The sequence below is a fragment of the Ammospiza nelsoni genome, chromosome 6, assembly GCF_027579445.1.
Source record: "Ammospiza nelsoni isolate bAmmNel1 chromosome 6, bAmmNel1.pri, whole genome shotgun sequence".
In the NCBI taxonomy this organism is placed as follows: domain Eukaryota; kingdom Metazoa; phylum Chordata; class Aves; order Passeriformes; family Passerellidae; genus Ammospiza; species Ammospiza nelsoni.
In genome coordinates, this window is record NC_080638.1 from 46,797,332 (window position 1) to 46,822,477 (window position 25,146).

At 40.1% G+C, this 25,146-nt stretch overlaps 1 protein-coding gene across 2 annotated transcripts in view; it reads right to left on the reverse strand.

Moving 5' to 3' along the window:
• Window positions 1-19,990: 19,990 nt before the first annotated feature.
• The window catches only part of GALC (galactosylceramidase), a 32,467-nt gene continuing 27,311 nt past the window's right edge, over window positions 19,991-25,146 (reverse strand). For both annotated transcript variants that reach the window (XM_059474522.1, XM_059474523.1), the window contains exons 16-17: window positions 24,367-24,443; window positions 19,991-22,598 (exon numbers count right to left, since the gene is read on the reverse strand). In XM_059474522.1, the coding sequence (XP_059330505.1) occupies window positions 22,455-22,598; window positions 24,367-24,443 (221 nt within the window). In that variant the 3' untranslated portion in view covers window positions 19,991-22,454. The remainder of the gene's footprint in view (window positions 22,599-24,366; window positions 24,444-25,146) is intronic.

Below are 25,146 nucleotides of genomic sequence, written 5' to 3' on the forward strand. Positions count from 1 at the left end.
AGTCAAGGTGCTGTTTCTCATGGCTTCACAGCCACTAAACCTCCTAAAGCCCTGTAGCATGCAGAGACACACATTTTCTCAGTACCTAGAGCTGTGTCTGAAAGCAGAGACCATGAAGTCTCCAATGAAAGCTTTTCAGTCCTTCTTACTGTGACAAAAGCATCACAGTAATTCTTTGCAGGGCTTTCCCTCATGTCAGGGTGGTGCCCAGTGTCAGTATGTATGGCTACTCATGTCTGTCTCTGGGCTTTGAGGCATTTTCTGGACCTTCAGTTACATGAGACTTCCCCTTTTCACTGCCTCTGCTCAGAATGAAAATATCAGGATCCATTTGCAGCAGTTCGGTGCTTTCTGCATCAGCACAGACTAATTCCAAATGCAAAACAGGAAAAGATGAATCAGAAAAAGATAAGAAAACTGTTGTAAATCTAGCAAAACTGGTGCAGATTCTGGATTAGCCTTGTGGCAGGTCTGTCTGTTTGCAAAGGACTTCTCAAAATTAATTTCTTTACATGCTGCAGGACTCTGAATTACAGCAAGCAAAGTTGTTTGTGTGGACCATTCTTTTTAATGAGTTGTTACTTTGGCTAAAAATATCCTGGCTTCAGCCATCAGCTCTATTTACCACCAAACTGAAAAATGAGCCATTTCCCTCAAAAAAAAAAAAAAAAAAAAAAAAAAGAAAAATAGGCAGGAGAGAGGAGGGAAGCAGTTGTGCTAGAAGACATAGGGTTAGAAAACTATTATTATATGTAAGTAAGGGGTTTTTCCCCATGATCCTTCTGGGTTTAAGCTTCAAATCCCCCATCAGCTATATGCAAATGCTGTAAAGCTGGGTTTGTGAGATTCTGTGGATATGGTGAATGCATGAATGCCCATCTGCTTTCCCTGGTCCCTGTGTGCAGAACTTGGATCTGCTCCAGCTGAGCCTGGAGCCTGATCTCTCAGTGAGAGGCTCCAGTGGAATCACTGGCTGCAGAGCACTGGCCTGTAGTCAGTCTCAGCCTGCATTTCCACGGGGCAATTTTTCAGAATTCTTCAGCAATGCTCTCTTCTACCTCACCCATAACTGTGCCTAAAGGCAACTGGGCTGCACCAAGCTCTTGGTTACGCACAGCACAAAACCAACAGCAATCACAGTTTGGTGAGCTGCATAATCTCTATAACAGCATAGCAAGATCAAGCACAGCTTCTCAGTGCTAACAGTATTCAAAAATTTGACTACCCTCTGTGTGACAAAGGAGCTGAGACTCCTGCCTAGCTCCTTATACTTTAAATTCTTCCTGGATATTCTTCTCCATCTCAAAAATAGTCTTCAGTTCCTGCTGGATTCTGAACAATCTCCTTTTTAGCTTAAGAATAAAGCAAAAGGAATTATAATTTAGAACAGACACCCCTCTTCCTCCAGTCTTTTGACTGAGAAAGGAGAGCAGCAGACATACACAGTGCCAGACATGCCGGAATGTGATCCATATGGGGATAGATCCAGGGACTGGAATGGAGAGGAAATGCAATGTGAGCCAAATCCTCTGCCAAGGAAGTGCTACCTACATCTGGATCATTCTTACAAGGGAAATTCAGCCTGAGATTATTTTCTATATGGCAGATGGAATCATTGTTATGGAAGACACCATGTTTTAGGGACGACATTACTAAAAGAAGCTACCACACATCTTTAGTTCCCTTTCCTTCATAGATTTTGTTGCTAAAGGTTACCAGGTGAATGTGAAGTAGCCCCAAGCAGGACCACTAAAAACACAACCAAAATTAATTCCACCTTTTTGAGTGGAAAAGAAAAAGATTCAAAATCAGGATTGCAGGTATGGCAGATGTGACTACACAAATCAGCAGGTGATCTGTCACACTGAGAAGGTCCTCAAAGGCTTAAACTGGTATCACTGTTATCCAGACAGCTCTGATTACAACTCTTGTAAGCAGTGTGAAGTAGAGCACCATATCAGTGCTGATATCTGGATTCTAGTTCAGTTTCCCAATAAAGTTGATCTCATAATTGACTGGGGATTTTCACATGGGAAAATGGGAAGATAGATGTTCCCAGGCTGGTAACTTCCATTGATTGTTTCCATTTATCAGTGTGAAAATAAGTCAAACACAACAAAATATTTCCTTTTTATGGTTTTCCTGCAGCTGAAAAATTACTCCTCCTTCCAGGTAGGATGTCCAACAGATTAAAAAACAGTATAAAGTTTCCCTCAGTCACAGATAACAATTATATGAATAATTATCAGGGCAGAGAGGAATTGCCTTCTAACCCATTACAGACCGCTGAACAGGGGTACAGGTGTTGTGATTTGGGTTGGGCCATATTATGATTATCAGTGAGGTCACCAAGAGGGAATGAGAAAGATGCTGAAGCCAAGCTCTCAGAGGGGAGAGAATGGTGATTTCATTTGCAGGCTCCCATTTGGCCCTCTCCTGTATCAGTCTCATGAAGGAGTCCCAGACCCAAAGTCCTCCCTGCACTCTGCTCTTGGGCTCCCTGCTCATCCCACACTGGAGTTCTGCCCCACCTGCACTTGGATCAGAGCGCTGCCCCACAGCAGCCTGAGTCACACAGAGTTCATGGGTGCAGTCACGCTGTGTAGCTGTGACTGGAGCACATTTTGTGAGAATACCAGGTGGGTGAGTAATCAGTCACCTGAAAGAAATACAAGCCAATGGAGAATGCTCAGAGAGATTCAGAATTGCAGTTTAAAGCCATAATTACTTGTGCCCTGGGCATGGAAAATGAATTATTGCCTTCCTTTTGCAGCAGCCTTTTATACATATTAGAAGATCAACCAGACACACATTAATTATTTTTTTTTCTGACAACTCATGTTTCTCCAGGCTTTTGATTATTCTCATTGCTTTTCAATTACATTCACATATTTCTTTGCAAACATGCAATTTACACTAATAATAAGCAGAAGATCTCTTACTTCTTCAGTTAGGACTGTGATGACCAAATACTCCAAACTGAAGAAAGAGAACAGCTCTCAAAAAAGACTGAATTTCCTACTTGGACAGCAGATTTTAAGGATGGGAACTGTTTCAGCTGTCAATAGATATAAGGATACATTAAAAACCTCTCTGGACACTTTTCCTGAACTAATACATAAAACAATTTATCTGAAGGCGAGAAAGCCACAGGAGAACTCTCTATATAAAAAAAAAAAAACAAACTATGAGATATTTTACTTAGAGCCATAGAGATAGAATAGAATAGAATAGAATAGAATAGAATAGAATAGAATATTTCCATTGGAAGGGAGCTCAGATTATAATAGAATATTTTATTTGGAAGCTACCTATAATAATCATTTAGTCCAACTCTCAAACCAATTCAGAGCTGATCAAAATTTAAAGTAAATTATTAAGGGCATTTTCCAAATGTCTCTTAAATACTGTCAGGCTTAAGGCTCCAAACTCCTGAATTATGGGACCAATGGTGCCCACACTCTAGACAGATGATGTAAGATATGTTTGCGAGAAGATGCAATGCCCTAAAGCACTCAATGTCTTCAAAGCCCTATGTGTGTGCTCACCTCTCTGGAAATGAGTCCATTGCCTGAATCCAAAGTGGCACATGCCTGGCATCCAGATGTCCCTGCAGATACATTTAAACCCTATCTTTAAATTATAAAAGCTGTTACCACCTCCACTATTCTAAACCTTTCCCCACAAGGCACTGAACTGGCTCTCAGGCAAGATGAGTGAAACCAGATGTATGGTTTGCCCTGCATACCAACACTGCCTCTGAGACAAAAACACTGCAAGCACCACCAAAACAAACACCTCTGAGCACCTCTCATGCCATGTGCTGTCCCTCTTACAAGCTTCTTTGTATTTGCAGGGATCTGGAGAAGTCAGGGAAAGGCTGTGTTTCCTCCCCAGTGCTTCCCTCCTTGCTTTAGATTCAATAATAATAGTAAGTCACTGTGAGCATGTGCAAGCCCACAGGTAAAAAAAACATCCAAACATTAATCTCTGCAGAGAAGTAAATTTTTTAGATGACATTATAAACCAAACTATAATCTTTATTCTTATTAAGTTACAAATCTTCTACATACTCCCTTCCTACTCTCCAACCTCCTTCGTGCTGCCCCTGCACCAGACTGACATCAGAAGTGAAGGGGAAGGACAAAATCAGATTTCTAAAATGAGCTCAGAAAGTACATTGCATTGCTGCAAAGCACATTTTGCAGAGAGCACTGAAAGCAATTTGAAGCACAGGCAAAAAAAAACCACTCCTAAATCACGGCAATGAAATGCAAATATTCATCACTGGCAGATTATACACATGACATGCCAAAACTGAGCTGAAAAATTACGTTCAGAAGCAGCCTCACAATAACTCTGACCTTTTCTCTATTACTGCATTAGATAATTATCAGACCAGGAAACCATCAAGTAACACACAAAGGAGGCAATGCAATGCTCATAGCTCTTTGCTTTTTACTTCATTGGGTTGTCTGAATTCAGTCAGTTATTATCCAGCAAAGAGAAGTCACCAGTTACAGCCTAAAGGATAATATTTTGATAGTCTATAGCACACAGTAAGTGAAAATATCAGCAGAAAGAACATGTATCTTTACTATGAAACTGATTACCATTTCTTAATAGAGCTGGGAATATACTGAAGACACAGTACACATATGCTGCATAGCAGTTAGCATGTCATGCAGATTGTGGTGGAAACACATTGTCATTTGAACGGAAACTCTTAGAAAGTCCAAGGGAATGCTTACAAAAAGCAACAACAGTTAAATCCTTACATCTCAACAGCTGAATTAAATATGAATTCCCCAGGACAACCTTGACATCAAAGAAAGGATCCATACCTGTAAAAGGGAGAGAGGCAGAGACCAGTAAGGAGATTTACTTTTGTTTGAGCCCCCAAGTACCAGGATGAGAAGTTCTAATACCTCGTGACTAGCAAAGCAAAATGAGCATACTTTGGGGCAAGAAAGGTGATGGAAGGCTGATGGTGATTGACTTAGACAGGTACTAAATATAAGGCAAATAGTTCCTGTTTGATTAATAAAGCAATAGCTCAGGCCCTGAAATAAAACAGAGCTCTCACATGCTCATTTTGTGGAGAAAAAGTGAGTCAATAATAGCTTCATGGGGCTGGAGAGTTCAGTGAGGAGTAAGACAGCGGGGCAGAGTGACCCAGAGGGCTGTATGGCAATGAACCCACAGAGACAGCTCAGGTTTGATGGTCAGCAGGAGAGTGAGTAGGACACGATGTTTCTGTTCACAAGGAGTATGTGAAAAGGGAAAGGTTACTACTGAGCCCTGTTTGAATAGAGGGAGAGCTGGCAGGTGTGGATTTGACATTTCTGAGTATAAAGCTGGGAAGAGAAGATTTCCTTGGGACGGCCAGTGGGAATTTCAGACGGTGAGAGCTAAAAGTTTCACAAGCCCATCGGGCAAATATTTGAAAGAAAGATGACACAATAAATGTGGCATTTTATAGCCTCAGCTAATGAGCAGGCTTCAGTACCTACTGCTCGAACATAATTGAAAAGCAGAGCACTATTAACCTATTTCTCATCAATGCAGGTGTTTTAGACTCAATTTTAATCTCCTTTTCTCACTTTTTCCACTTGTGATCAGACAAGAGTATTTCCCCCTTTGCAAGGCTGCTGAATTCTGTCTTCTGTAAAAAGCAGGACTATTGAAGGGAATAACTCTTCCTGGGATTTACTTCTTTTCCTTGTTTTGATGGGTAAACACCAAGTCACAGTGACTTTTTCCGCTCTGTTCTGCGTCAATATAAAACAGACATGCTGTTTTTACAAGATCTATCAAAAGTAAAGAAAAAAAAATTCCTACAGGTTTTGCAATAATCCTCTTTGGAATAAAAATAGATAAATAGACAGAATAGAAAAGCTAAGGGAGACAAAAGTGCAAGGCATCAGTCTGATGAAATATAGTTGCTACAATCTGACAAGGACTGAGATGCCGTTTATCCCAAATCTCTTCCTCAAATCCATGAGTTGTGGATGCTCAGTCTATACATTTAATTAATCCTACAAATATCTCCTGAATCAAATTTGACCAAGTTTTTAAAGCTCTCAAGATTTCCCTATCACTCTGATATCACAGAGCAGAACAGCAACTACTGCTCAGTTCCTGTAAAAGAGAGGCCAAAAACCCTCTTGAGAAAGTGTCTTGATGCAGAAATCCTGAAAATTAAGAAAGCTTCATTAGAAAACCAGACTTCTTCAATTATTACTTTTCCAGAACCACTAGAGCCCTGATCCTCCCTTCCTTACCTCTTTTCTTGAAGGAAATATCCAGCCGAACCAGAAAACCTAATCTTAATGTTCTCAGTATTGACAGGGATGGAAAAAATAATTAGGGGAAATGTTATGTTTTTTCTTGATAAAAACCTTTCATTTCTGCCCTCAGATAAAGATATGAAAAAGAGGAGAAACCTGATTCTGCAAGTCATCCTCACAATCCTGACTTAATAATAGACTCAAAGGTTCTGTAGCAAAAGGACAAGGAGGATAGAGAAAGCAGACATTATTTTTCTCCCTCTGTCCTGAGTCATCTGCTCTGCCATTTAGAGAAAGTGAGATTTTTTTCTCTGAAGTTGGTGGGTTTGAAATGAAGCATCACAAAGAATTTAGTGCATATCAAACTTGCAATCCCAGTACCCTGTATGAAGGAGGCCCTGCTCACCACACCCACTGCTGGAACACAGCCACACCACAGAGATAACGACGAAGAAGAAAATTCTGTACCCATGGTCACAAATCAGAGCAGGTAAACAGAGCTCAGTGAACATTACAGGTTACAGGGCTCAGAGCCTGAGTGTTGCAAAACCTGGCATTGATTAATCAATGGGACTTATTAATCATGAGGACTTATCTAACACCAAATCTGACAGACAGTTATTGAGGAGGCGCCTTGCATCCTAACATTTCTCTGTACCTCAGCTGGTACGTAGCCCAGTGAGAGAAATCTCCCACTCATGGCCTGCAGCATCCTGGGTTTCCCTCAGAGACTTCCAAGTTCTGTCCAGGTTATGAACACTGATGACCTGGGTGTGCCCGAGTGGTGGTGCTCTGGCATGTTCTGATAGCCAAAGGCTCTGGCATGTTCTGATAACCAAACGTGCTCTCTCCCTCAGATGACTCAACCAGCTGTCCCAGGAGAAACTGTGGTTGTGCTGCACTACACAAGGGGAGCCATTCTATCACTGTCCAAGGGAAAATGGCACTCCTGTAAATTATACATTGCTATTCTGGAATGGGGGGAATTGGTTTTTTTGATTAGTGTTCAAAGAACCCAGTCATTTCACTGAGCAAAGCACACTCCAGAAAGCACACTGCTCCAAAGAACCTGTTCCTACAAAGCCAAGACTAGGAGAAGGAAATACAGTCACATCTGCAGAAGGGAAGCAAAAGGAATTTACTTAAGTGCTGTGCACAAAGTCTGTGGCCAAGACAGCTGCTTTGAGACCTGTCAATCCTACAGCTATGACACAAGATGCTGCTTCCTTTGCAAGCCCAGTTCTGACAAACCTTTACCTTGTTTTGAGCCTTTCATTTCACTTCACTTTCACTGCTAAAAGTAGTATTGATCTCCCAGGAGGAAGAAAGTATTTCTTTGCCTCTCTGAGGTGCCATGGCAATTAAGATGGGTATAACTTTTTAGGAAGCTACCGAAATGGAAGGCACTTAGAAGTTCAAAGCAATATCATTATATTGCTCAGAAAATGACACAATATGCTGACAGAAATTATGCAGTATACTGCTTAATAAACTTAGAGCCAGCATAGTAAAAATTCTGTCAGTAATAAACTCCTTTCCCAGTTGACTGCAGTCTTGCGTTGCCAGAAATTATCATCATCTTGCAGGTCCTATAGCACTCCACCTTCACACTCAGTAAAATGGTACCCCAATGACATTGGCAGCCATATTATTTATTATCTACAGTAATGAAAAATACAAATAATTGACCTTGGAATTCTTGGGCTTACTGTTAAATTGATCCATTAAAAAAGTAATAATATTTTATGCACACTTAGGTGAATGTGTTTCCATCTAAGTGAGTATGCCAACAAGATGTGGATCTGCCTGTGTTTAATATCTTGGAGGTAACCTTTATTCCCCTTTACATTTCTCTTCCTTGCTGCCCCAGATGTAACTTACATTTATTGCCATATTGAAGAATCACCTGGGCAATCTGTCCTTGTGTCCCTGTCTGGCCTACAAAGAAACCAACACACATCCAGAAGGCTTAAAGACAATACCAAAAAACAATAAACCATTAGCTGATATTTGCTCTATTTTAGCACAGTGTCAGCTTTTCCTATTATTTTAAAAATGGTCATAAATTACATGTACACCATGTATTTGTGTACATGGGTGATTTGGGAGAAAAACCATGTTACCACACATGCCAGTGGCCAGTAATATCAATGGGACCCTTTTGAAAGGCCTCTGATTTACTTCCTGTTAGACATAAATGATCTGGACATCAATTATCTGATCAAAAACATCATCTTGTCCACTCAACTGTCAGCACTTTCTAAATGGAGAACAACACAATCTGAGAGTAATTTGTAAATAACAGAGTGAAAGCTGTTCACATAAACAGATCGATGGACAAATGCATAAAGGGAATGGGGCCTCCTGACAGATTACTCATAAAAACAAGTTATTAGAATTCATTAAATAAGCATTACCAGTTTACCAGCTTTAACTATCACACTGCAGCAGATGATGGATTTCAGAAGACACGGCTCAGCAGTCTGAGCACAACGCATTTGAAGCATTCGAATGCCTGTGAACTACTGGTTTGAATCCAGGCATAAGGCATAACATTTTGTCCCTTTATGGATGATAAGCCACATATTGGATGTTTATGGAATGTAGATAAGACTTAGAGAGCAGTCTCTCCTGCTGGGATAATAACAATCACATATCAGCTTTTCATTAAAGGAAAAGAATTAGCCAACAGTGTGCTTGGTCAATCTTCTCAAGTCCAGCATGAGCATGTGTGACTCACATCTTTCTGCTCAGTGCAAAGCTTTGGAGAGGGGCTTTTTTTTTAGAGAGACTATCTTTAACCAGCCAAAGCTGAGTGCCAGAGTATGCCTGGTAAAACTGTAAAAGGGGAAATGGCAATTCATCACAGGGCACAAACTGTGCAGCCAGAAAGATGCTACCACCAGTGCTAGAGCAATAAACCTTTACCTGAATCCTATCAAAGGGCTTAAGCATCATCCTGATGAGATTCTTCTTTTTTGCCTTTGCTATGAGAGACCACTCATGACTTGAAACTGATTCAGAGAAAAATTATTGTGTGAAATGAACAAATTCTAAGACCAGCGTGGCTCCTTCTTGCACCAAAATTTGCTTATGAATCCTTTAAAAGAGCACACACAAAACAAGAACTGAGAAAGTAATTTGGCAACAGATATAATGAAGAGGGAAGTTCTTTTCTAAGCAGTAATGTCTGAAGAACAATACAGATTCATTGTAGCGTGGGAAACATCTAAATTTTTTTGATATACGTCCAGTTCAGTTACCCTGTGATATGTCCTCTAAGAGTGTGATGACCAAATGCGACAAGGCCTTCTCAGAAATATAGCGTAGACCTAATAAATACATAAATAATCCAACATTTCTTTGACATTTATTGACTTCCCAGGGGCTCATGGAATATGAAAGACCAGAATTTTAAGCAGTGTTGCCTTGTGTAGTTGAAAGGCAAAAGATGGAAGGATTTTGTTTACCTGTAGTCAGAGATGCAGAGAGAATATTAGAAGCTGAAAGTGGAGGAGAAGTAGCTACTGAGCTTGTTCTGAAGCCAGAGATAAAATGGGTTTAGATCTGTGACACAGAGAGCAGAGGCCCATAAGTTAAACCTCATCTGTCAGAATAAGCTAGGTTTGATGTTTAATATTCATATTCCATAAAAGAAGAATTTAAGGTTGAGCACAGTTCAAGATGCCTTCTCATGCTAGAGTACCTGAGATTTCTCCTTTGACCAGTTTATTAAGATATGGATACTGCCACAACCATTCGATGTAGAATCAGGAAAAAGAGTTTTTACCCCCTACTACTTGACCTCCCTCCCCAGCCCATCATCTATATAAGACAGTGGTAAATGGGAAACATTTTGCCATTATTCAGGTATTTATTCAGTCTTTCTACAAGATGCTTCTTCCAATTGGCTTATAAGGTACTCTGTTTGGAAAAGAAGGAATCTACTGAGGAGGATTTTATGAAGCAAAACTAGCTTTATTGGTGATAGCTGATCCAATATTGTACTGTTTGCTTAAAATGTATTGTTGCTGTAAGCAACACACTGAATTGCAAAACTATAACTGCAAATAGTTTATATGTCTGTGGGTGTACACATCAGCAACAAAGCAGAATGCAAAGATGTGCGAATAGCTCAAACTCTAATTCAGCTATCATGCTTGCAGAGCTTGATTTACTGTTTTAATAGGGTGGCTTCTCTATGCTGGAGCTGTCTTAAGCATCATTAAAATACTAAAATTTGTTGCCAGCTAAGAACATACATATGTTTTTACAACAGCTCATCTCAAATATCATAACTCATCTGACAACAATTGTAAACTAGCATAAGATGAGGCTGACTCCTGAGTCAAGCTTCATGTATCCCCCCCCCAAAGTAGCAATCAGCCTCAACAATATGGAAAAACAGACTGTCAGTTTAATTTCCAGGACTAAAGCACAGAGAACAAGGGTCCAGTTCCATTCCCACTGACTCGACTGCCAGGCTGTGGGTTGCTCTGATATGAGTTCTTCTCTCCTTTATCAGAAAAATCCTGCTCTGCTCTGGAATGGTAATACGTACTTCCAAAATCAGCATTTCAAAGGGCTGCCCATGTTTACCATGAAATACTCATAGGAAGTCATGCCTGAAGTCACTTGTTTTGGTGCTTTTGGATAGGGGGTGTGCCAGATACACCCAGTGGATTTAACAAAGAATAACATTGAAAAAGGTTCCTCTAAGTACTTATGCTTCTCAAGCACAGGAAAATCCAGGAAAATTATTGGACCTTTTATCTCACTTTTGCACATTTTTTTGTGTGGCTTGTCAGTCTGAATTCTTCACCAAGTGAGCTGTAAGGACAGATTGCACAAATTAAGCCTAACCAGAGACCAGGGAACCCATCTGCAGAAGGGCTCACTACCCTCAGCTCCTGCTGAAAGTCACCCCTGCCTTCACTTCCCCTGGGAGTTAGCTCCATTCCCTCACTTAAAATATCCTACAGCTAGCTCAGGCTGCTTCTCAGCCAGCTGCTCCCAGGAAGCCTGCCTCACTCCCTTGGCCCAGGGGCTGACACAAGCCCTGCTCCTCGTGTGGTGTTTTCCACGTTAGAGCCCTCAGAATCCTCTGTTCTGCCAAGCGCTGCGCACAGCTTTCTGAGGCATCGGATTGTAGCTCTGTTCTCTTACTAGAACTACTCCTCCTCCTCCTCAGCTTCACTGCTCTGTGCTCTGCATTACAGCCCAGGGCAGCCCAAGCTCCCACAGTGCTGCAAGACCATGCCCAAACAGCTGGATTTTCATTCCTGATGGGGAATCCAGCAGCAGGAGCTCCCACCGGCAACTGGCAAGAACAGATTTACACCAGCATCTCTCCCAGGCTCTTCCTTCTCTCTCAGGAGCTAAAGGCCCTGTCTTTAAAAATTCACTCACTAAATAATGCAGGAGGAGCTTTTCAAAGTTATTCAAAACATTGCTAACAGGCTGCCAAGCTGCATGCCTGCACTGGTTATACAAAGCACAGTCATCCTGGTGTTATCCTGCTGGCTGAGACAGGATCCTATTCCTCACCTGCTCCAAAGATAACTGCAAAGAACCACTGTCCTCAACAGGCCACATGATACCTTGGGATCTCTCTTTCAGTTTCTTGCATATCCTTCACTTATCCAAGCACATTTTTGGGAAGCAATTTGCCTTTAAAGCACTGTGGGTGAAAGGGAAAACCTGTCAAATTTTCAGTAACCACATTTCTTTCTCGCTTTTGCACAAGAGATAAATTTATAGCAAAGAAAAGCAAAATGAAAACCTGAGATGGTCCTGAAGATCACTTTCTGTCAGAGCAAACAAGGAAAAGAGACATGACCCTGAAGCACAGAGCACCTGAAGGCCTGTAAAAACAACCAGAGAAACTTCATAAAGCAAACAAAGAAATACACAGACAGAATTAAGATTATAAACCAATAATCAAAATTTCTCTAGTTTTTAAAAAAAGACACTACTTTTCATTGGATAGAGGGGAATGACATTCCCACAGAAAACATTATCTTCTTCTCCCACAGAAATTCTCATTAAATACTGGTCTTAGAAGCCACATAAGACAAACAAGGCAAATAAGCACCAAGATCCTCGCCTTGTGCACTCTCCCCACCCCACATATGATATACTCACCCTTTAAAAAAGAAAACCTCAGGGATGCCTTACATAAAAACAGGACTACAGAACAGCCTCCACTTTAGTTTCACACATCCTCTAGTTATTGCAACAATCTCTGGCAAAATCAGAAACATTTCTCACTTTGTTTTCCAGAAGACAAGGCATGGTGATACTTTTTCCTGTCAGGATCTTGTATTTTTGTTTTAATTTACACAAAGACTCTGCTTCCCAGTCTCTGCATAGGCAGGGACTTTCTAGAATAATGCTAAAGGCACAGAGAGAAAATCAGGGAGCCCATAACGAAGGATTTCCTTGAGTAAGGTGTTGCTGGAGAGGGTGAGCTGAGATAGCCCACACTGTTGTGCAGAGTTGTGCTGCCTGACCATGGGGGTCTGCAAGGGACAGGGAAGGACATCACCTCAGGAAGCCTGGGGCTCAATTCAGAGTGAAAGCAAATAGCAAATAGCTGGCTATTACCCTACAGCACATAAAGCTTTTGAAAACCTGGCATGAGGGAGTGAATTGCTTTCCCGGTAATCACTGCTCATTTACCTCTCCCATATTTCAGATTATGATGTTCTGAGACACTTGCTAATGGACAAACCCATCCTCCCTTTCTGCTTTCACACTGTTGACCTCTTTCTTTTCATAAGTTTCTCGATCACCCCAAAGTCAGCCAGTTCCAATTCCAGACGTGATCTTTGTGTCCCCCTTCACATGTTTACAGGGCTGCTGCTTTTCCTTGTCTCCAGAGCCCTCTGAGCAAAGGACTGCCTTGCTCAAGTCTAAGCTGGATGACAATTCCTCTCAGTACAAATCTGATTCTTTCTCACAGTGTCTCCATCCCTTGCAGCTGCCCAAGCTATCAATTTCATATTTTAAAACTTCAGCAGAAAAACGAGCCCCACACCTCAGAAAACCTCAGACTGCTGGGAAATACCCATCTTGCAGCTGTACACTGTAAAAATCTCCAGCACAGCATTCTCCTCAAGTCTGGGGTTTCACCGTGTGATCCCACCTGCACACGAGCACAGCTCTCCCAGACAGCCTCAGAGCTCACACAGCTGCACACAGCTCACAGGGAGACCTTCTGACAGTGGGGCTGGAGCATTGCAGAAGCTTTTAGGATATAGGCTGTGGCAGTGAAGAGCAAACTCATTGTACTCTGAAAATAATCACTGCAGATCCTTTCTTAGCTTGAATAAGAGTTTAAAATTACCAAGACTCACACAAAAGCTGTGCCACTGGCAGCAATTAGAAATTGGCTTTTTCTTCATTTAATGGTTTAGATCCAGACAAACCACTGCAGGAAATAGACGCTTTACAAAGCATTTGGGGTTTTATAGGTTAATCTGCTTTAAGGAGATGCAAAATTATTGAATGAGGAATTAGTATTCCTTGTAAGGGAAGCCTTGAGTTTTGTGCACAGAAGGCCGCCCCTAGTCTCAGCCTTATCTTCCTTCTCAAGCAAAGCTACCTTCGCTCCTTGTTTTTCACGGCTCGGAGAGGCTGGCCCCAAAGCTGCAAGGCAGCTGTTCCCTTAGCCATGCTTCCACTGCCATCTAGTGCCCCCAGCACAGACTGCAAGGGCCCCTTTCGCTTTACGAACTTGTCACAAAAGATAAAAAGTCCTGAGGTTCACGTCAAACCTCAATTTTTCATTCGGAAACCAATCTTTGCGATACCACTATAGATTTTTTTTTCCGAGAACGGATCAGACTTGCTGTAATGAGGTGGCGTTTTTTTGCAGCCTGAAGTATGAGCTACCCCTCCTGACTGTCTGGGCTGAGTGCTGATTTCAAATACCGTGTCAGTCACACTCAGTGAACTGGAACAGCATTGTTGTTTATCTGGTTTTGGTTAGGTCTGAGAGACTTTTCACAGGGACTTGGGTCTCCAGAGGAGAAGAAGCAGCTATAGTCACACAATAATGTCAGCAGTGCTCATTAGCTTCAGGAAAACACTGAGGAAAGGGGACTGCAGATGGAAAAGTGGACTTGGCCTTGTTTTTCTCTTGTGCCGTTCTGCTCTTTTGCTGGGTACAACTTACATCATTTTTTTCAGCAGAAAAGGAGAGAGCCTGGACATGAGAGCATATTATGAACTCAGGTTTTTACAGGTGCAATAACACTCCTCCTGCCTTTTTAAGTGATGTTAAATACACAGGGACCGATCCAACTCTGAGAAGACACTATGTAAGCTTTACATCCTTACACTGTGTGTTTCTCTATCAAACAAAGCCATTTCAAACCTATCCTAGTCATCTCTATTCTACTGGCCCCACTAGGAAGGCAACTCTGAAGCACAGCATGTTCCCTTACCTTTTCCACATCTCCTTACAGGGAGTGGGCAGCTGTAAGTGATGTTATGTTTAACTCACTGATTCCACCACTCTTGTCTGTTTTTTCTCTACTGTGAGACTGCTAGACTGTGAACCCACACGATTTCAATGTATACAGGATCAATGGAGTCCTTTCCAAAACTTTGTGAAGAGATCCACTCATAGTGTGACTATCCTTAGGTAGAGCATTATCCCGGTTCTATACAGACACAAAGAACAAAAAAGGCAGTATGTTCAGTGGCAGATTGAAATGAAAATAAATCATCCCTTCCAGTCCCCTACCACCTCTAACACAGAGCAGAGGCACACCGTCAGCAGATTGTTCTCAGGGCAGTCATTTCCTCACAACTTCAACAGGAAGTGACACTGAGCTGTTAATCAATGTTGTCCCCACTAATGCATTAAGTTTTTGTAGGAAGGAAGTTAAAGCAGCAGCTCTGTTTTTACTTAGATCTACTAAGCAAGAGTGCTCAGTGCCATGGTACTCCTGTGTGCTTCCTTGTGAGGAAACTGAGGCATGTGAAATGATCCCAGGAACAATGCTAGGATGTACTCCAGACCTCCATTCTCCACTCATTTAAAGCTCTGATAACTGTAGTAAACTTAAATTTATTAAAAAACCCAAATACCAGGAGCACTATACACAATGCTACATAATCACTTAAAATCAGAAGAGTACATTTAGAAAACTCAGTATATGCTCATAGGAAATTCATTATATTCTGACTTCAGAGCACTGTCCCAACAGAGAGAAACCTAAACAGAGACTCTCTGGAGCATGAAACACATATTTCTCTCATTTGCAGTAGAGCACACTGGTAATACTTGCATGGTGTTGAGGTCCTTGCAGATTAAAGCGGGATGTGGCCCACCATCTTTTGAAGTGGTAGAAATGGGGAGAAAAAGACATTTCAGTTACAAAATGCAAGGCTAAAAGATCAAAGGGCAGAAAACGCCATCACACTTAGAATTAGCATGTTACTGTAGAAGAAACTAGCTACATTTTCAGAGAAACTGACCTCTGAAATCACTTAGTACAGATAACTAACACCGCCGGAAGTCTTCAAAGGCATCTGAGGGTGCCGTGTAGGCTCATCAGGGAGGTTGCTGAACACAGAATTACTGTAATCAAGTTTTGATGTAATAAAAGCAACCAAGTACCCTTTCTGCATCAGACTTCTTGAAGAAAAAAATAAAAAAAAAATGAAAAACAACAAAGAAACGTGGTTCAAAGGAAAAGAAAGAAAATTCTCCAGACTATTATATTCCAGTGCCTGATAGTATAATAAAAGTGATCAAAAACCTGCCTGACTTCCAGGAGGTTGAGTTCCACAGAGAAGGTACAGAAGATTGGCATTTATCATTCCCATGTCACCATGTCACACACAAGAAAAACACCCACCTTCAATCACTGAGGATGTTACACAGGTAGCCACCCTATATGGCACTGGAGAATGTGTGGGAGAAAAGAAAAATACAGGTAAGGCCTTGGGAGCTAAAACACCACAAGAAATTTTAGATGCCTACATGGCCCTTCTGCTACCTCCTCGCAGAGCCAGTTTAGATTAATTTTATTTATTATAAAAATCAAGTGATGTGACAGTATTCAGATTCAGCATAAGAAAAATATCATCAGCTGCAATACAGAGGTAAAAAAATTCAACTGTTCAAAAAATGAAGATTGTTGTATTTTCATGTGGCTAAATATTTGTTTGAGAAAGGTGACAGATATCCCCTAAGTATTCACCATTTTAAAAGTACAATCAGGAAAGGAAAATAAAACCAAGGTATGTACTGAATGTATTTACACATGGGGAGGCTGGAATTTTTGTTGTGGAGATTTACTAGAACTAACATTTAGTAAAAAATATTTATATCATACTATGGTATTTGAAATGAGTCTCCCATGTGAAGCAACACCATAAGAGGAACTCCCATTGGCTTGGGAAGTGGGTGTTCACAGTTGATGTATCTGTATGAAAGCATTCATCTAATCAAAGTATTTTGTCTCTCAAGGTAGAATCACAGGTGTTTCATGAAGGGCTCAAACCATGCTGCAAGTAAATACTAAAGCTCAATAAACACAAGATACATTCTGCAGTATCAACCTTGCTTTTATCATGAATCGGGAAGAAAAGTTGAATGATCTCCCTGCATCCCTTACACAGATCATAAACAAATGCAATCCTGCTGTTTGTCCCAAAATCCATAGAATAGCCACCTACAAAAGAGAAGTGGAAACTCTGTCACCCTTTTGTCTCAGCACTCTACTAAGGCAGGTCTAAAATGTACATTCTGTCTAGTGAGGAGATGGGCTGAATGATCAACAGGGTATTCTAAGCCTCCTCCTTCAGGTACAGGCTTGCCCTGCTGCACTGAGCATGTTCCGTATAATGCTGGCAAAACAATTGGTTTAGGACTAAGTATCAGCTGGGCTGCAAGAAAAAAAAAATAAGCTGAACCATTAAACAGCAATCTTAGACAGAACAGGAAATAGGCAGCTCATGCCAGAGACGTTGTGGATCCCAGTGAAGCTTTACAGATCTCTGCACCAAGCCATTTGTGTGCACCTCTGCTCAGCACAAAACCTGCCTGATCTCTGGCCAGTCAACACTGCCATTTACTGCTCCCACTACAGGAGCAATCACATCAGAAGGGAATATGGACATCCTTAACAGGATTTGCTGCTAGCTATTGCCAGCTGCTCTTTCAAATGACTCTGTTAACAATATATAATCAAGCTAAGAGGCTACAGAGTCACTCCTGAGTGATCTCAGATTGGCCAATGTACAAAAAACTTCCCAAAAACTTGGAAAGGGGGGGTGGCAGTAATAGAGAAATATTTGTCTTCTATTTTCCATAAAGCTCTGCTGCTATGCTCACAGGGAAGGAATCTTCTGCAACCAGGAGAGGGATTGAGTCACACCGCACAGATGTGCCTTTCAGCTGCATAACCTGTTCTCATGTTCTCTAGCCTTTTCTGATTCCACTGTTTTTGGGAAACAGCAATGCCTACAATTAGCTAAACAACATTTGCTTTCTAGCAACAATGAAGTCTTGTGTTCTCTATAGGCATTTTAACTGAATCATTGTCCATGGGAAACAGTAAGGAAGATGACTGTGTTTTCCAGCAGTAACTGAACAAAGGAAGCCACGTTAAATCCAGATTGCTCTTTGCTTTTCCCTGCACTATTTGGGAACATGTGTGCAGTTGGGGGGGGGTTTGTTGGTGATGCTGTTTTGGGTTTTTTAATAGTCATTTTGTTGTTATCTCCTCCATTTTAGACCATGAAGGATTCCCAGACCATAGCTGCATAACATTAGAATAACATTACACGCTAGGTTTAGTTTCCTCTTACATACCCTGAAGTTAATTCTGTACTGAGACACCCCCTACAACAGTAATATCTTTGAAATGCCTCTGTGAGCACAGTAAAACCAAAGATTACTGTTTTCCTGCACTAAGTGAAGTCAAACTCAGCCAGGTACACTTGATACCAAGAGAAAAGGCATTTTTAAAAAATTTAAAAGTCAACACTCCAACAAATACTTTTAGGACACTTTCATCTCTGCTTTCCTGAGACACGTAGGTTTAGCCTGGGGTACACAAAAGTAAGAGTCAGGTTAAATGCACTCATTGCAAAGTTACCAGGAGCCCCTGACAAAACTGGTGTTGGGTTGTGTGTCTGTTTCTAACCTTATCCAAACATAATTCCTTAAGGGGAAAACCAGAGTTTCACAGTTGTTTGTCTTAGCCACTTTGAAAACCGCAGAGAAGTATCTTGGCACACAGCAAAAGCTTGGCAACACTTCTGCAGCACACACTTTCCTCTCCTCAATTATTAGTGGCCTTTTGGGCTTTTTTTAGAACACAAGTTCTAGAAACACAACCCTTATTGTTTCAGCAACACTTGGGCATAAATGGAAGGAGCACAGCAAGAGGAATTTGCTCATGCTGACTTTTCAATGTACACTACTCAGAATTCTAAAAAAGCTACCTGATGATTCCACTGCCAGCCTAGGAAGCCTTCAAAACTAGAGGGTTTTTAAAACCTGTCTGTCTGCCACTCCCAGCATGTGCTAGACTTGTTTGAATGTAGTACTTACAAAGGGTTTAACAACAAACAAAGCACAAACAAAAACCCACAAAAACCAACCAAACAAACAAAAATACCAAAACATCAAAGAGAGGATAATAAAGTCTCCAAGCATTGTCCCTCTTTGACCATATCACTGAAACAAGACAGCTATAATTATGATTGTTAAATTCATTATACCCACTCCCCTCCAGAAAATGGACTCTGGATAGAAACTTCAGGTAAACCAATGAAAATTTATAAAATGAAAACAAACAACCTGCTGCTATGATGCAGTAAAACTGATTCTATAAGGCAAAAGCAAACCACTACCACTCCAAATCAAATCTGGAAGTAGAAATTTAGTTTTGATACAGAGATACAAGGAGACAGCTGCAAAAGGAGCCTAAAGAGTCTCCTGTAATTTTAAAGCAAAGGAGTCCTAGTGTTTTGCATGAGTTTGAAAATCCCAGAACTGCTCAAATCTAATTTCAAAGGTGGGGTGGCAGAGAAGGGACAGAATTGATTTTGATGCAGTGTTTGTGTAGGTGGTAGCACATAGCTAGTTATTGGAAGGCAATAACTCCAGGGTAAGCCATATCTACTGGCACAGTGGACTGGGAAACATAACTAGCTCTCTGGAATTTCTCCCTTCTGTGTAAAATCAAACCCTAAAGTTTAAGTTTATCTTAAAGATAAAATAATGTGTTTGAAGACAGATTCAAAAGGATATTCAAAACAAAAAGAAGCCTTTAAACCACAGAATTACATCCTTACAACACTGTCTGTTTCCAAACCTAGAAACTGACTTTCAGCTAAATCTCACATGACCTTAGTACTCAGCAGTTTTGCATCACTGGTCCTCAAATACAATATAATTCCCTTCACTAAATTAAAAAAAAATCCAAATCAAAAAACCAGAAAGAAGCAAAATGTATATTGAATGCTATAAGAAAATCATTTTATCAATAGCACAAGTCCTAATGCGTATGGATTTTGAGATATTTTTAATAAGGACTGGTTGGCTATACTCTGCAATCCAATCAAGTTAATGTCAAGCATATTTATCAGAAATCACAATGAAAAAATTGTCAGCTTTCTTGCTGGAGAAAAACAAGACCCATTTTACAGAAGCATTCTGCACAAATAAAGCATTTTTAAGTGTTTTATTTGTCCATTTGGAATGATTAGCATTTATAATCAACAACATAAATCCACCCCTCAGTGAAAAACCCAACAGCTTGTTATTGCCAAACATATTACAGTCTACTGAAGGGTGAAGGATTACAGACATATAAAGATGAATAACATTATGTCACCATTAAATCACTTACTCTGTTCATAACACTTTAATCCTCCAACATTGTAAATTAAGATTAGGGGGAAAAAATCAACATTTCCAATGATAAAATACATGGTGTTTAGTACACAATATAACAATACAGTGTATTACAGTAGTGCATCAAAAAGTTAAAAAATGGACAGCTCCTTTGGAATAACAGCATCATTGCTGATCTCTCTGCTTGCAGCCACAGAAGATATCAGGAAGTCTCCAAGAAGCATCCAACTACAGAAATCCATCACAGCTAAAATAATTTAGAGATTATTATACTCATATTACCTGAATATGAGGACCTAAAATCAGATTCTTTCACATGTGGAGTGACCAGTGACATTCCTTAGGAAATCAGGCAAGCAATGAACAGATCTGCATCCATACTTGAAAAATACATGGAAAATTGCCTTTCATTTTTCATCCACTTAAGTAAAGAGTTACTTAACATTTGGAAGCCTTCTACTAGAGTTTTAAAGCTTAGTGGTTTAAACCATTTTTCAAGGTTACTGGCATGTATGAAATTTCCAAGTATGAATAAGTAGTATCAATATAACGGCTAAAAGACACAACATTTTTACTTACTAGAGATAGAATTTTAAGAACTCTTCTCCAAAAATGAAAATGGAAGATCAACTTTATAAAAATTTTCCAGGAATGATCTGTATAACATTAACTTTATATGAGATGACAACTTCAAAGACTGAAGTTAACAATTATTGGAATCAGGCTTCAAAATAAACGGGATCAGAAGAATAATCTCTATAAATCAAAGTACACTGAAAACCTTTTTCTCCAGATGTTGCCTGCTACAAATGGCCTCATGCAGCTATTAGAGCCTTATCAGGCATGTGGAACAACTTGCTTGTCAATTAAACAGGATGTGAATGTGAAAAGTAGATGGACACAGGAAGTACATTTCATTAAGACAATGGATATCATCTTCCTTCAAACTGGCCAACAACAAACAGGAAAAATTCTGGAGCCAATTGAACTGCAAATGCGGTGAGGAAAAACCCATTCAGTACCTCATGTTCTCAATTAATTGCTTTTTTTATAATGCAGTAACTTGGGGGAAAAAATAAAATGAAGCAACAGCTAAATAGAATCCCTCCATTCCCAAAGATCTGAATTATCCTCCGAATTTCTCTCCATGATACCTAGGAAAAGTTTAAAAACAGATATCCTTGCGTCATTACCACTGTGTGGCACACTGAACAATTCCCTCTGTCCACCAACTGCTATTTACGTTTTAATCAGTTTGCAAACCATTAAAGGCAAAGACCACTTTTTTTAAAATTTCTTTTATACCAGGAAGTGATAGTATCCATATCTCCTCTGTGCCACAGTAATACAATAAACTAAATATCATTGTTAGGCTTTAATTATTTTCTATTCAAAGCTCTAAATCTAGCAAAAGAGAGAGATGTTTGCCCAAGTTTCTAGGAACAAAAGGCCAGTTTCCACATGTGACCTGACATGGAAATACCCATGATGCAATATTTTTACTCTTTGTACTATGCAAAAAACCCCACAATATTATCATCAACAAACTGTAAGTTATGGTATCTTTTCATCCATTTCAACCCTTTCAGTGGAAAGAGGAGGTAGATTAGAAGTAAGCCACATGCTGCACTCCCTGATCAGTCATAAGGCACATTTCCATTCCACTGAAAATAGGATATATTTTAGGGCTGGCAATGAAACTTGAAAGACGTAATCAAATGCATTTGGAGAACTGCAATGTCTAGTCATAGACTGTAGCAAAAACCAGAGAAAACATCTTTTTTTACTATAGGAAATCTAGGCAGTTTATCCAAATGAAACTTGAGAATGATGGACCTACAAAAGTACGGGGCCCACTGGCTCATAAGGCTTACTGGCATTTAATTCTTTCTTTCACAGTGAAAGCAATGGACGTAATAGAGGAAGTGTTAAAAAATAGGATGAATCTGTCTTCTGTTAATTTCTAAAGTTATCTTAGAAGTGAGCTGGTAAGTTAGGATGTTGTTATTAAAAGATATTTAGATCCAAGAATTTGTTTTCATCGTTACCTTGAACTAAAATTTGCCCCCAAAAACTGAAGGGCAAAAATCCCACAACAATAGGGGATAAAGCTACAATCATGTTGATATCTACTCAAGTAAACCTTTAACAATTACCACGGACTGAATCCAGACTCTTTGCCAAGAGATCAATCACAGTTTAGCCCTCAGCTCTCCAGTTTGTCTTGGCTCTTACACAAAGTAACATGAGAACCAGGTTCTCCAAATGCCAAAGCCACCTCAGCAAGCTTCAATGTGAAAGTTGTCAAACTGTGCAAACTCAAAGGAGCGAGTTCCGAGGGCAGCCCAGCCGTTCCCCGGTTTGGAAATGGTGACATTCTCCCAGAGAGGATAACCATTCAACAGTCCTGAGGCCGAGTTGCCCTGTCAAAAAAAGGAAAATGTTAGCTTTGTAAAATCCAGGGTCTGTGTAGACACTGAGCCTGCTCACATGGGAGATAAGACAAAGCAGAAGGATGTGAAGTCACCTTTCAACTACATCTCACACATTCTTCATGCAGAGATGCATCTAAATATTGGATAGAATCCTCCGGTGTCTATCAGCTCTGTGGAATATATTCCTATATAATGTATTCCTTTACAGTGAATACATTAAAGGCTCCTCTTCTCCTACTCACAGCTTTGCTAACTCAGTGTAGAACCTGAAGTGTAAACTGGTTTTCCTCTCCCTTGTATCAGACTCTTTCAAAACAGCCCAACTTACTTAAGGTGATATGATACACTTGGCACTGCTTCTGCAGAATGAGGCAGAAGTCAAAAGTAAAGAAAGACGTAATTTAGCAATCAAGCTGAAATAAAGAGGAGACAGCAGAACTTTCAAGTATCACTCAAGCCACTTCAAGACACAAAATTAAAACATTTTCAAGAAAAATTACAATTTATCTTTTGTGTTCCACTTAGCAGTAACAGTATTTAGAAAAAAGTGCTTCAGTTTACTTGCATTTCTTAATCTGAAAGACAATTATAGACACAGGTAAAAGCAAAGAATGTCTTTCAAGGAGTCGGTGGGAGAATTATTTAAAGATGGCTCTGGACAAAGACATAGTATGCTGCATCAAGCTATAAGAGGTACAAAATATTTAACAACGTAGATGGAAGTCTGAAGCATTGTCGTTTTAAAATTACCCACACTGTTTTAAGTGTTTAAGGTTCATCTTCAGTAACCAAATGTCTTGGCCCATTTTACAGATGACAGCCATTGTCATAAATGTAGGTGTACCAAAGCCAAAACTAAACTACATCTATTTCAGTGAATGCCTTAGGGGCAAGTGTGCCTTTGTCTCCAAATGTGACAGTACAAGAGACAAAAACCAGCTTCTAATACTCAGTGGCATTCTAGCATGAGGGGCTTGGTGCATAATTTTAAGTTACCTTCATCAGTAAAAATCCCCAGCCAAGATTCCCCACATTTCTGGACAGCTGGAGTTGCAAAGGTTACATTAGACAAAGGGATTAGGCACTCAGAAGAGGAACTTAAAGCCTTTTAGGTACTTGCAACAATGACACACCCATCAAAGCACACAGGGATATTCAAAGTACAGTTTGGGGCTACTTTCCTCCCCAAGTCATTATGGTTAAAAAAGATGAAGTGGGAGGGAAAGAAAAGAAAGCAGACAGGCTTCTCATTAACTACAGCCTATTTATAAGTAACACAATGCCTGTGCTCTTCCAACACAGTAGAGAAGGAACTCAGCTTATCTCAGTTTTCCAGTCCTTTATTAGCTCCACATACAAGGCCTCAGCCTGCAAAGGGAACTGGTGGGAGACAGATTTGTAACACAGGCTACCTTAGTATCTTACTCACTGTCCTAAGAACAGGAAGCCAGGCCATCATCTTTCCATCAGATTAAATAAGAGACTTGCCTCTCTGACCCTTCTACCTCCAGCTTTCAATTCAGCTTTCCAGTTATTTTCCATACCTTTTACAGAGTCTCAAGATCTCTTTTACAATACAGGCAGCAGAATTTAGTATGGCATTTTAATATTGATTCAATGTAACAGATACTGTTTCTGGTTTTGATAGGGTAAACTAATACAAGTACACCATCAATAGTACAGCACAGCTTTGTTTAAAGTATTTAGGACTGGAAGTTTCATAACTACTTTTCCAGCTTTTTTCCTGTGTCCTTACCTGAATGTTGAGAGTGAGTGTGTGCCATGCATTATCCCGAACACCAGCAGGTCCTTTCATTAATATTTCTTTTCCAGCTGAAAAACATGCTTAAGTTAGCAAAGTGTTACTTCAGCTCTTTGCTGAAACTGATAAATACCAAGCCAGCAAAAGGATAATAATAGCTATTTTTCAGAAGTGTTCAGGATTGACATTTTACCAATTTCAGTTGCAGCATGGAAGGCTTAATATGCAACCCCAGACTCTGCACTATCAGTACATTCTCCTGTTTTGCCAGAACTGCTTTCTCACTGAAATCCTCAACGCTCTTGGCAATTTGGTATAAGATGAGGATTCACTCTATGGAGAGTACAGGTTCACAAAGTGTGACAGTAGCTATTGCTCTGCTCATTCTATAGATCTTCTTGTTTATTTATTGTTTGTAACTATTTTAAATCACAGGGTTTCTGTTGCCACACTATCATGTTGCTTAGCTCTACCCAAAATTTAAGCTAAGCAAAAATGGGGTGTGAATGACACCTGGAGGGAGGACGAAGACCTGAAAAAAATTAAGTGCTACAAGTCTTCATTTATTCAGTAGACATTTTTTACTGCAACATAATTTAACATTCAAACTCCCTTCTAGAAAAATGTAAAGACGACTGAAAATAGCTGTACAGAAAAAAATTATCATCTTATGTAACAGGTCTCAGCTTGAAATAATTGGGTGGTTGATCACAATTCACTCATTTCATCTAGGAAAAATTACTTCTGACAGCCTGAGAAACTAATCAAGTAATG